At 37.1% G+C, this 13,982-nt stretch overlaps 3 protein-coding genes across 3 annotated transcripts; 2 read left to right on the plus strand and 1 right to left on the minus strand.

Moving 5' to 3' along the window:
* The first annotated feature begins 463 nt into the window (after positions 1–463).
* Positions 464–13,760, plus strand: LOC134750866 (sister chromatid cohesion protein DCC1). The gene is made up of 5 exons (XM_063686104.1): positions 464–593; positions 9,018–9,208; positions 10,239–11,047; positions 12,309–12,472; positions 12,920–13,760. The coding sequence occupies exons 1-5, from the start codon at positions 583–585 to the stop codon at positions 13,023–13,025; spliced, it is 1,281 nt and encodes a 426-aa protein (XP_063542174.1). The 5' UTR covers positions 464–582; the 3' UTR covers positions 13,026–13,760.
* On the plus strand, positions 697–3,646 carry LOC134751301 (protein DENND6A). Its single transcript, XM_063686687.1, has one exon. The coding sequence runs from the start codon at positions 883–885 to the stop codon at positions 2,560–2,562; it is 1,680 nt and encodes a 559-aa protein (XP_063542757.1). The 5' UTR covers positions 697–882; the 3' UTR covers positions 2,563–3,646.
* On the minus strand, positions 6,955–8,715 carry LOC134751190 (mitochondrial import inner membrane translocase subunit Tim23). The gene is made up of 3 exons (XM_063686564.1): positions 8,395–8,715; positions 8,005–8,112; positions 6,955–7,650 (listed from the first exon to the last, which is right to left on the minus strand). Exons 1-3 carry the CDS (start codon positions 8,612–8,614, stop codon positions 7,391–7,393), a joined length of 588 nt encoding a protein of 195 aa, XP_063542634.1. The 5' UTR covers positions 8,615–8,715; the 3' UTR covers positions 6,955–7,390.
* Positions 13,761–13,982: the final 222 nt, after the last annotated feature.

The following is a 13,982-nucleotide window of genomic DNA, read 5'->3' on the forward strand; positions in this document are numbered from 1 at the left end:
TGTGGAGTCGTGTAAGAAATAGCCACAACAGCATTCTGAAATTGATTGCAGGCAGATTCGACTGTCCAATTCAAAAACACTGGGTTGGGCAAGTCGAATCGGTTTGGCAATATGTCAAGTAATTGTGTTTTTTTAAAATTTATAATGTTGATGTAATTTAATTTAATGTATTTATATTTTTAATGTAATTAGATCTAATTTAATTGACTTATAAATTTTGAATGTAAAGTAATGGAATTTAATGGATGTGTAATTTTTTATCAAATGTTATTGAATTGAAGCTAATTTATTTATAATTTTAATTTTAATTAATTTATTTTACAATTTATGTGTGTTTACTAATATATTTTTAAGAACTGTAAACTAACAAAATATGGGCCGATCAGACCTGAAATAAAGATTTTCATTTCATTTCATTTCATTTATTCAAGAGAACTAAACTTGTTAACTGTTTGAACGATGCATAAACAAAACGCCGTTATTTATAAAGCATTGCTTGAAGCAGCTATTTCGGCGGTTTTTGCTAGTTTTTCGCCTGTTTTTGTTAGATTTTCATTGCTTTTGTGTTTAAGACTTAACAACATGGAAGACGGGTAAGTGTTTTATGTATGATTTTCACTTTTGCTACATGAAAAGTTTAAAATTTCTGTAAATGAGACGAACCAAACTTTCGTTTTGGCGCGAATGGCGCGCGCGGCCATATTGATGGAACAGCTGTTACGCTCTGTGCGGGCTCTGATTGTTTTTATAAATTTACTATGAAAACACGCGTAAAAATATGTGCATATATCCCGAAAAACTATGGAACACCGTGAATATGTGGAATAAAGTGTGGTTAAATATTAAAAGTGTAGTTATGTGTCTGTGTTTACAGTAACAGTCATGGCTTGTGGGTTACATTTCGAAGACAATGACATTTCCACGGAGGAAATGGAATTCCAGGCAAAGTGGAGCAGGTTTTCCGACTGGCTGCACTGCATATGTGTGGTCACGTTCGACTTGGAGTTGGGGCAGGCGATGGAGAGTGTTTACCCCCCAGGGGTGAAATTGACAGATCAAGAAAAGTGCAATATTTGTTACTTGGCGTTCCCCGACTCTAACTCGGGTTGTATGGGGGATACACAGTTTCACGTGCGGCTACGGTCACGCGCGCCGCTCTCTCGTCAGCAGTTACTGTATAACGAGGATAGCGTGCCGACATTACGCGCAGATGCGACGCATTACTGGGGCTTCGTCTATTTCCGTCAGTGTAAAGAGCCGTCGCTGCCCCGAGGATACTTCCAGAAGAGCATCATTCTACTCACGCGGCTTCCCTTTATAAACCTGTTCTACAAGGTTATTCAACTAATCGCGCCCAAGCATTTTGAAGAAGGTGAGAGTAGTCTCGAAGCTGCCTGCCATGATATAAATAGATGGCCAGTTCTAGACGCAGGACAGAATGTTCTACTACCCGTTTTGGGCACAGTTTTTCAATCATACATTCCTAATCAACAAACTGGTAAGATCACACGTTCAGATATAGCTAAAGTCATGTCTCCCAATGTACCTCATATATTAGCTTCTATACAAGATGTGAACGTGTTTGATGCGCTGTCAACTGTTATATCACACTTACATTTGCTCTGGGAACTTGTGCTAACTGCGGAACCTATAGTGGTCATGGCAAGTTCTCCAACAGAGTGCTCAGCACTTGTCCAAGCACTAACACACCTAATCCAGCCTCTTCCATACGCTGCTGAATACCGACCATATTTCACAATACATGACAGTGAATTCAAAGAGTTTACCAGAAAGCAGTACAACCCGCCTTGCGTAATTTTAGGCGTAACAAATCCATTCTTCACGAAAACATTGCAACACTGGCCCCACACTATCAAGTTGGGTGACCCGACATCTATGAAATCGAAACTGCGGAAAGTGGGTAATATAAAGCTACTAGACACAGCACCAGGAGTCTACACACAGTATAAAACGTTTCTGGAGAAAGATAAAGCTATAATCAAGAAGCTACATAACGGGATAAAGTCTGACCGTCCTTCAGAAGTCCAGACTGCAATGGTGCGGAGACATCTGCTAGAACTAACTCAAAGCTTCATGATACCATTAGAAAGGTATATGGCTTCTCTAATGCCATTGCAAAAGAATATATCACCATTCCGAGCACCTCCTATACCGAACCCTTTTAACCCGGAAGACTTTTTTGCAACACTACAGCAGGCCGGGCCACAACTGACATCCGGTATTAAAGGAGACTGGATAGGTCTATACCGAAGCTTTTTTAAAACTCTAAACTTCAGTGCCTGGTTTCATCAGAGGCATAGCAACTTAACAAACAAGCTACACGCTTTACAGCTTGAGGCGTTAGCTGAGAGTGACTTGAAACAGTGGTCAGTAGGTAAAAAGGAAGTGGAAATTGTGGATATGGTTCTAAAGCTGCGGGAAGTGTTGAAAAATAATCCACCGGTAGCAGATAACACTCGGACTTTGCTAGCGAGGCGTTTGGATGATCTGAACTGTGTTTTGCCAGAGGATATGAAGAGTATTCTGAACGCAGGGTTGTGACACAAAGAATGCTGCGCCTCGAGGCTGAGAGGTTGCAGCGCAGACTGCAAAATTCAGTTGAGCTACTGCAGGGCTATCCCTTGCTGTTAGGAGAGTTAATGCACACTTAACAGCTGGTTTAAGACGCAAGAGGTGTATAGGGAATATTTTTTTGACGATTCAGCTTTCGTTTTTTCTAAAGCAACTAGTTAAAATGTTCAGAGAACTCTGTGATCCTTCCATTGCTATTCATACTCAATAAGGTTTAGTTAGCTTGCACAGAATCCAGTAAATATCTTGTTTATTTTCTTAACTTGTTGGAATAACGTTTTCCTGCTACAATAAGGTTAATTATTATTCATTAAAGTTACTGTAAGTAGCTATTATGTCCTCATACATGTGATTCAGATTTGTTATTACCTACCCTTAGCTGATGCCAATACACGAAAATGAGTTAGTAATGGGATTGGACGGTCGACATATATTACAGATGGCGCCAGCATAGGTTTAACATGTAAATATTGTCAATCCTATAAATAGTATCAAATGCTTTTTTTTTATCTTATCAGTCAGTACATATACGAAATCTACATATTTGGGTTCGTCTATGACGTCTCTAAAAATGTGTCTAAGGTTTTAATTAACTAATTAACCCAAAAGTTATGGCCAGAAAACCAGTTTTTTGGCCTAAAATTGTTCAACTTTGATGCCAAATATCTCGAAAACAATGAACTTTGAAGTAAATATAGGATACTATATTGCTTAAAGCGATTGCTGTTATTATGATAAGCTACAAAAAACATTAGAAAACTAAGGGCTTCGATCGAAGGTCATTGGGGCATGGGAACCCCTTAAAGAGACAGATAAAATCTTTGCTGGCCCCATTTATAACAACCTTTGATAGTTGCCAACACCATTCAGCACAGCACGGCTCTTGAGTAGAGACTGCTTTACGTAACCGGTGTGGTTGTGGTTCGAACTTTAGGGAGATTAGTATAGATGCGTGCGTTTACTGTAGAGGGCAGCACAGAAGCCCCCTATTTTTGGGACGAATTGTTTATGTCAGGACTCTGAAGGCGTTCCGCATACTACTTCGTTCGCTCGTCTATTTTATGCTGAGTGGGGTCCTATTTTAGCGTCTAATGTTTTTTGTCTGTATGTTTCCTTTTTTTCATATATGTAATCTGTTGTGGCGTTAAATAAATGTATTTTCTTTCTTTCTTTCTTTCTATTTGCCTTTCTATTACTCGATTATGCAAGGGCGATACAGAGGCAGATACTTTCGCGGCAGGCCTTCTGTTTTACGAGTATGGGGTACTCTCTTCAACTTGACGCACCCTTCAATGCCCAAGGGAACACCCTGCTTAAGAACCCGGTATCGATTTTAGTCTCAAAAATGTAAAATTGATATATTTAGTCGGTGAAATTGTACACCTTTTGTTACGTAATAGACATAAAAAGTACGCGCGTTTACCTAAACGTCCATCAGAAAAAAAAACATTACTAATTTAGTGAGTCTGTTTAAAAAAATGGATCTATTAGACGACAAGATGAGAAGACATGCTAATAGAAACCAATGAGTACTTGTTATTTAGATATTACGGAACAAAAGGTGTACAATTTCGACGACTAAATCTATCAATTTTCCATTTTTGCTCTAAAATCGTTAAAGTTAAAATTTTCGATTTAGGCCACAAGTCAGACCCTCCAATTTCAACTCCAGGTCTAAACATAATAGGACTTACATTGATTCGACAAAAGCGGTGTGCTTGGCATTAATATTCCAAGGCAACTGTTAGAAACCTATTAGCGTCTAGAAAGCGACTGGCTTTGGCAAATATTTTCTCACGCAAGAAACGTACACCCAGCTGCATGGCCACTTTATTAGTTAATTCCATTCCATTCATATGTCAATGCAATGTTGCAGCTTTCTGTACATCTTGTATTCTCATAAGGCCCACTGTCCTACCTGTAGTACTAATTATTTCAATGTAATTTGAATCATTTTCAAATTGCATTTTATTGTATGGTGGGCCTTAGGAGGGTAGAAGTCGTTTCTAACTCACTGATCGCCGTCGCGATCGACGCACGCGCAGTCTGCCTATGTCACGTGAATTTTATAGCTTTTATTTTTGCCCTTTTGACTTTGCCGTAAAGTAAACCAAACTGGTTGTTATGTAAAAAGTGATATGAAATATATTCCTGCCTGAAAGGTTTATACTTATTTTGTATAACTCACATATGTACAATATTACAGCCATAATTTATAATAAATATATCTATGTTAACTTGAATTTTTGAAATCAGAGACAAGTGAAATATAGAAAAGAGAATAAAATATGAGAACCGCGCTATTGTATGGAAAATAGCAGTCTATAAATTGACTGGTCTCTGATTTAAATTGGTAGCTGTACATTGTGCTTTATTTAGATGTAAGATTTTGTGTCAATTTAATTATTGTACTATATAATAATTGTACTCCCATATGATATTATTCTGTATAGTTTGTTATACATGTATACAATTGGAATTATTGAATTCGATCAAATTATAATAAAAATTACGCAAAGTTATTAAGTGTATTAGATAATAATGGAGGTAGAAAAACTGCCTATTTAAAAAACGCCTTAACGTTTCGTCAGATTTACAAAAGTATATTTGATGAAAAATGGGCGAATTGTTATGTATTCACCAAAAATGGTTGATTTGATTGAATTCTAAGAAATTCAATAAAGTAAGACTTTCATGAAACTTGCGTAAAACTAACAGAAGAAAAAACATGAACGTCTACCATGTAGATAAGAAAGATTTGTAACACTACTGCATTCAAATATCGACCTTATTTCGTATGTAAATGATGCTTTCGTGCCTGAGCGCTTAATAAGTGAATCTCTATAGCATTGTTAATACTGATTTTGGTAGGTACAAAGTTGTACTAGAGATAGCGGCAAGTAAATATTGAAGACTGTTAAGTCTGTAACAGACGGGTCGGACACGAGTAAAGTAATCCTATAAGGGTACCGTTTTTCTCGATAATAAATTCAATTCTCGATTTTTAATATTTACTGGTCTCTGGTTCTTTAAAATCAAACAGGAGCAGGCGTGTCAGGCCTTAATCATAATAATATGTCACATTATGGTTGCATATTCAGTGTAATAAATAAGAGGGCATTAAGATAAATGTTATCACTTGTTAGTAGTATTCCGCTACTTTTATTTGTTTTCTGTTTTATCAATAATTACGTCCATTTATGATAGTTAATAGGCGAATCGACACGAAATTTGCTGCTTCGCGAGGCAACTCTGTTGAAACGTGCCTCGTCCGCGGCAATTTCTTCACTGTGTTTCTCCGTTTGAAAACGGATCGTAATTTAATTCGTTCCTTTTCTTTTTAGGGATATTACTACTTTAAAAAGTAAAAATTGAGTCGCTTAACTTCAAACTCGGATAAATCCAGCTCAGATTTTGGTATTAAGAATATTTCCTAAAAGGTTAGAGTGGATTTATCCGAGTTTGAAGTTATGCGACTCAATTAATGTAATATTATCTGCAAATTATTTCTCATATTTGCGTTATCCAGCATCCTAAATGAACCCGCAGTTCGCTAGTGACCTAATCTCCCTTTTCAAGTTTAAGTTAGGTAAAAGCCAAATATGGCGTGGACGACCAGAATCAACAGCTTGCGTCTTTTTTGCAAAAAGATTAGTGCCAAAATTGTAGTAAGTTCTTTTAACATTTTAAAATTAATTAGCTAGCAAAAACTACATGTTTGCAAATAATTTTGTTTATGTAAATTTTCGTTGAATGTATTATGAGAATTTGTAGTGCAAAATATACATTTTAATCATAAAATTAAATATATGTTATGCATAATATTAGGACTATGTGTAATGCGTTAAATAGTATAAAGTATGTTTTAGGATTGCATTTCCGACCTTTAAGTTGTACTAGCTCTGTTGCTCAATATGAAATAAGCTAACAATAATCATCTTCTCCACTATACAATACTGACATATCCATGAAATCATTTTGACACGGAAAGTTGGGAAAAATGCCTAAAAATAAACCTGACGCTACGTCTCTACATGGAATTTTTTTTGAAGAGCAGAGCAAGTGAGTCAAAAATTACTTCTATAATTTACATAAAGCCATTAAATATGTGAAATATTCTCACAAATATTTGAACAAAACTATATTAAACCTTATTAAAGTATGTCTACCACTTTATTTCATTGCAGAGAGGTTTACATTTTACAAATACAAAGTCATTTTATTGTGTCAATAATAGTACTAACAAACTTGCTTGATTAGATTATTCTCACTCCGCAATGTTTTCTAGGTGGAGACATAGCGTAATGTCACTTTTCATAAGCTACAGCATATCGATGTAAAAAGTTGTAAATGAAATAAATGTTTTAATTTTTCAAATAATGAGTTTTATTAAAATTTAACAGGCTGTATAATTGTGCTACTGCGTTGACACGGGCTCACGATCGCTGACAGGAACACACTACACATGCGCAGGGTCTGACACTAGGTTTAGTTTCTCTGTAGGCTGTCTAGGACTTACAGCCTTCTATAACTAACTTTTCTAGACGGAGCAAAGTGAAAATTCCACAAGTATAACTGTTCAAGGTGTCCTTACTGAATTTATGCAGATAAAGTTGTCATCTCATTCCACTGTGTTCAACCTACAAGTTTACATAACCTATACAACCAGACCCTGCCTAGACCCAAGCACAGACATGGATTGACTAAGTACTGCGCACTGAATCATTTGGCTGATTGCGATTAAATCAACTTAAATTAACAGTCTATTTATTTACATATAACTATAGGCGGTGTGCGATCACAATCTGTTGTACTGTGCTTTGCTCCATATATTGTCGTTGTCTGTTACTAAGGTGTATACGCCTGCTAGGGTCAGGCCAACGGCGGCTCCGAGGCCGACTGAGCGGAGGCCTGCAGTGCTTTTGTAGATCATGCCAGTAGTGGCAGCTGCAATGAAGGTGTTACCGGTGTCTTCTTTGTCTCGGATCCAGGTTACTCCAAGAGCGATGCAGGAGTAGAATGATGCAATAATGCCCAGAGTGCAGCCAGTTGTTGTGCCTGAAATTTGAAAGTTCACTATTAGTTTGATGCATTCTAAAGCCATTATTTTCTAGTCACTGATGTGGACATAAGTAGTGTCATAAAATGAAAAGTTGTGAAATAGCAAATGGGTGACTTGATTGAGATAGGAGTCATCTAGAACATTTTATAAACAGATTTCTTTACAAACCTAGTAGAATATATTGTCAGTAGTATATTGACATACTGCTTTGGAATTTTTTTGATTTTAACAGCCAATAGATCTCATAAGTATATGTATGTGAATCTTATAGGAATGCTATACACAAATCAACTACCTGATTGAATGTTTTGATAAAAAATAGGTTAAGTGTAAACAAACTTGGCACTGACCATGTTTCATGATGTAGTTCACAACTTGTGTTCGTCTCACTTTCCCGGTCTGTCCTGCCAGCGTGGTCGCTCGTAGACCTTTATATAGACCAGCCATGGTTCCCAAACCTAAAAAACAAACATTATTGATTGATTTTTTATGCTTTTATTTGTTAAGTTGGTGTGTAGCAAAGTAGTTTAGTTGGTGTGTAGGTTAAGTAGTAAATATGACCTTGTAAACAGTAAATTCAGTGAATAAGTTAGTTATCTACTAAATTTGAATGTTTACATGTTAAGATTCTGTTGGCTACTTCGCTACTAACAAATAACCGATAAGTAAAGGACTGCACACAATAAAATTATGTAAATAATTTTGAGGTTATAAATCAAAACTGCAATGATATTACGAACCTGAACCGGTCATAAAAGACATTCCAATTATCGGTAAAGCTACATTTGATCTTCTAGCTGTAGTGGCCATATGACTGTCGTCAGGGTACAGGAATTCTGGCTGCATTTTCGGTATGTAGTGAGGATCGAAGTTAAGGTACGGGGACAGGGCAGCGCTCTGCCCTTGCGGCTTTTCATCGTTCTTCGGTATCGTCGGTAAAATATCACTAAAAAGGGACATTTTCGTTTACTAATTTAAACTAAACTAAAAACTATGTTACAGCAATCGTGAAGAATTTACGAAATCGCATTCGATATGTCAAAAGTATGAAAGGTCAGGCCCTGAGTGTTGCTAGTGCACAGAAAAAAAATAGCATAAAGTTGCCAGTGTTATTATTAACAAATTTCAGACTTTTCGGAAAAATCATTCGAACAACTTTTTATAAATAATGAGCACTAAAGTAAATTAAATATTTTCCATTTATCATGCAAACACGATCGCGATTCAGTTGTTAATATTACAAAGAGAGAGTGAGCCTAGCTTAATACCACACGCAATATTGCCCGTACTGTGTATCACTTTGCTATCAAGTTTTCTTTAGGAGTTTACGTTTATGATCCGACGTTAACGATTTTTTTTACAGCGAGGAAAGGACATCTGAAGATGTAAGAAAAATAATTAAAACTGCAAAACTCCACGAATCAGAGCTAACTGAGGTGACCCAGGTGTTGAGGTTCCCTGACGCCGCCAGCCAGAAACAAAACCTCAGTCTCATGCTGCTCGATGCTAATTTGCTGAAAGAAATCGAGGAGGGCAATGAACTGCTATTTAAAGGTAAATATAGTTTCGCAATTAGCAAATAATCCTTCGTCTTGGTAGTTCTGCCCTTTGTGTTTTTTAAGAATCTATAGAATTGACACGCTGTCGCTACTGTGCTCGCTACGCATCCTCGCACATCTCTGGTGGAAACGCAGCCTTAGTCTGTCATTTGGACTTATACATGTGTAAATTATCGGCCCAGATCATGTCGGGCCATGCTCATTGTAGGGTTTCGTAGTTACTATTTTGTCAAAATAGGCCAAACGAGGGCTATATAAGGGAAAGTACCTTTGCAGCGCTTTGTACGTCTTTTTACTAAGAAAAGAAGATTTTTTGCAATAACTCAAACACTACTGGACCGATTATGTTCGCGATAGTTTTCATTGAAGTATTTATTAAACTTTTGTTTCACGATTTATTTCATATTTTTTGGACCCATGGTTCAAAAGTTAGAGGCGGGGGACATTTTTTTTTCTTTCAGAGCGATTATTTCCGAAAATATTCGGAACCGGTTTTGTATGAAAAAAAAAAACCGGATGGAGACCCTTATTCGTTTTGAAAGACCTATCCAACGTTACCCTACCCCACACTAATGGGACAAAACAAAATTTGTATGGGAAACATTTTACCGTTCTGTTGCAATGCATGACTTATGTGTCCATGCCAAATTGCAGCTTTCTAGAATCGTAACGATCACTGAGCAAAGCCTCGGACAGACAGACATGGCGTCTCTACATTTAAGGGTTTCTAGGTAACTACGAAACTCTAAAAAGGGATAAAACATAAATTAACTAGTTGAGGCTTGTAGAGCATTAATGAACATACATCGGGGTTTTTAGTTTAGTTTAGTTGCACCAAAATTCCCGATGTAGATGTTTATGAATAAGGGGGTTAGTCTTTTCTAATTTGATCTAAGATAATCCACGGCAATAGTAACGCCAGTCACCATGTGCTTTTTCGCAAAGATTATATCGGGCCATTGCCGCGCGTCAGTTGACGTCTTTGGCGGTCAAATGTTTAACAATTTGTTTTCATGTCCTTCCAGGCGATCCCGAAGAAAATGTCGTCCTCTGCACATCCACCAAAACATACGACGTAAAAGAGGCAGAGACTTCCAACAGCCTATTATTAGTGCCAGACTTGCTTTTTGCTGCCAACACAGGCTTAGATGAAACCGTAGCCAATTACTCTATGGATGACTCCGATACATCTTTTGAAAAATCAAATAATTCCTTAAACAAATCCACCGAATCTGATGAAGGCGACAAACCGCCAAGAAAAATAGAATATAAAGAAGTTATAAACACTTTTTTTACTTATTACGAGCTAAAACCGTGTAAACCTCGTTTAAATAAGCTGCAGAAACTATTAGAAGCTTCTAGATTTCAAGGTTTAGAGCTGGAATATGCTATAGACAAGTCTACGCTTTTGACTTATGAAGCGATTTTCGAAGAAGTTCAAGCGTCAAGAAAGGAGTTAGATGAGGAACTTGAAAATATTCAAGCTGTTGAAATAGACGGATTCCATAGACTGCTTGAGTTCGATTACGAATTTAGAGTTCTATCATACATGCTCGACCTTATAGAAGAGAATTCCTGGCCTTTAGAGAAAATATCTAAAGAGATAACTTTAGAAAGTCTGAAGGACTTAGTTCCTATGCCTATTTTAGAAAGTATGTTCAAGTTTTATACTGAGGAGTCTGCAGAGGAAGATGGGGTTCGGTATTATAAGTATAAGCAGGAGAAAGTGTGCAGATTTCTAGCGAGAGTTTTATTGAAGAGTGCTGGCAAATTTAATTTGACCGAGTTTATGCAGGCTTGGAGGGATTCGGTGCCGGAGGGAATGGTTACAGATGTAAGTCATTTATATGGTATGGTATGACATCGGTGAACTATATATTTACTAATCTATATAATATCAGTTCACTATCAAACTTTCAGCAGTTCAATGTTAATTATAAAATAGTTTTGCTTTGCTGTAGACTTCTGTAAGTCTGATTGAGCCAAAATACCACTAGGAGGATTTTTGAAGCTGATTGAGCTAAAATTTGGCTAACTTATGAAACATCGATGACAATGATATTATGATGGAGACCAAAGGTGGCCTTACTCCTTAGGAACTCTGTGATAAAACAACGCAACCTCATTCAGTTTCAGTTTGATAGAATCGTGTCGATGAGTAGTAGATGACTGTTAAAAGAAAAGTACAGTCTGCGATAAAAGCTTGTATCAAAAATTAAATGTTTGGCTAAAAACTTACGTAGTTTGAAACGAAACTCCTCGCTTCGGGCAAACTCGGCTTCGTTCGGCTCAGCATTACTCCGAGCAATTATTAGGGTTGGCACAACTTGACGTACCTTTGCGTGCACGGCCACAGATAAGATAATGACTTGAATTTTGACAACCTTAAATAGCCGAAAGGGATAGTGCCATATATTAGAAAGTGATAGCACGATTCGACCCTGAACCGCTGTCAAACTTCGGTTTTGTAGGAAGTTTCGTTTCTGTACGGTAGTACAGTCAAGTGTAAATAAAAGGGTGCCCACATCTTACTCAAAAATATGTCCCATAGCTCTTATGTCGGTGAATTGAGAACTATGGGACATATTTTTGAGTAAGTTGTCTACGCCCATGTTTTTACACTTGAATGTACTATTATTTATTCTGTGGTTTGACCTCCTTCCGGTCACACTTTTTGGTCATAGATCAGCTATACGCGTGCGCATGTGAGGGACGGAACATACGCAATGCGACTATATGATTGGTCGATTAGATTTGTAGCCCACCATAAACCATACTAATTTTTTTTATACCACGTTGGTGGCAATCAAGCATACGGCGCGCCTGATGGTAAACAGTTACCGTAGCCTATGGACGCCTGCAACACCGGAGATATTACACATGGGAAAAAAAAAAAAGTGAGACTGTGACAAGGACAAACAATAACAGCGCTTTCTCTGCTACTCCTACTGAAAGATAGATAAGACTGTCCCATGTCATTTCCCTCCACCACTCATGCCCGATCCAGTTATACTAGATTCATGGTCATAGTGCACTTTGAGTATATGTCCGTACCTTGTAAGTACGTTTTTATGATATTTGATATAATTTGGCAGGAGTCAATGCTATGGGGCATAGCGTTGGTGGACAAGAGCAGCTCACCGCCGGTAGTGTGGGGCTTCACGGAAGCCGAGCTGCCCGAGAACATCAACGAGAGGTTCAAGGTTCTGTTCCAGGCCAAACCCAAGTGGACCGTCGACCAGATATCGCCATACATCGAGTAAGTGATTTATCACTAGCTGTTACCACAGTGTGTGTATTGTATTATGTAGGTATAGGTAACACTGGTAACAGCTGCGTTTTTTTTTCATACTGGGGAAATAAAATACAGTTCACTTAAGTTGTAACTTTGACTTATTGGATACATAACTAGTTATGTATTTTGTAGTTCTGAGTTTCTTGAGTTTTGAATTTTATTGCATTTTTTCTCTGCTGTTACCAGGTAGAATCGAACCAAGCTAATGGATCCGCACGTTGCACTGATGCGCGAGCGGGAAATCGCTATATAGGTACAATACATGCTGAGCGCTGTCTCGCTCGCTTACCGGAGCGCCGCGCGGACCCGCATCAGTGTAACTTTATCTTCAATATTTCAGTGATATTAATATTAAGTTAGTTAGTTAGTCATATTATATATTAAGTTAATTATTAAGTTCAAATGTTTCAGATGTTATGCCACAGAAAAGCTGAAGGTCAACGCTCTGCTGACGAAATACGCGCGAGCCTCCACACAAGATGGCGTCAGGGTGTTCTCAGCCAAACATATGAAATAAGTACTGAACCATGTTGATAAGTTATTAAAGTAGAATTTACAATGAAATCTTTGACGTAAGCCGAAGTCAGTGTTCTCAGAACATGAAGTTAAGTTATGGGACAGATATAAGCTTAAATAAGCGCGGGCAATTAAATTGCTGATTAGTCAATTAAATTGGCTATAATCTCCACTCTCACTAAACCATGAAACCATCCAATTTTAGAAATTTTACTTTCAGACCATTTGATTAGATTGGTCACAATCTAATTGTGTGGTCTTGGCGTTTGAATTATATTTTTCATCCACACAACACAATTCAATTGCCAATATCGTCAAATTGTGGAAATATTGTATCGTCTGGGTGTTGCCAAGTCATATACTTAGATACGAAATCGTTATTGTGAGTTAAAAAAAAAGGTACCTACCATGTTTTTAATCTATTCCAATGCACCTTATATCCGCATCAGTGTCCGTAGCGAAGAAATTTATGTAATCAAGTAATAAGCAATAATGTGAAAAGTTGCTAATTAGGTGAACCACTGGTTTGACATTCAAATCATTACACAAATGTTAAAATAAACGTTTATTTTAATATCTCATTTCTTATTACAATAAATCATTAAAAATCAATTTGCATTATTTGAGCATGCTCTTAACCTATTTACAAGTCGTCAAATAAATTCTTAATTTCTCAAACAAAAGGTACCTTTTTGTCATTTTTCAATAAGTCGCTAATTGCATTTAAATGCAATAATAGCCCTTATTGAAGTTATTGATAATTGACATCACAGCCATAATACATTCATCGATTGACATATCATATTCATTCTTCCGATTATCGATTTAAATATTAATTGGAATAACTTAAGCTAAATAATTTAAAATGAATGGGTAGGTACAGTCGCCATCAGATATATCGGAGCGGCCGAGGTGCTCACAAATATCTGAACACCCCTCTATTGTCAAGCCGCTAGGT

Source organism: Cydia strobilella, chromosome 21, assembly GCF_947568885.1.
Source record: "Cydia strobilella chromosome 21, ilCydStro3.1, whole genome shotgun sequence".
Lineage (NCBI taxonomy): Eukaryota > Metazoa > Arthropoda > Insecta > Lepidoptera > Tortricidae > Cydia > Cydia strobilella.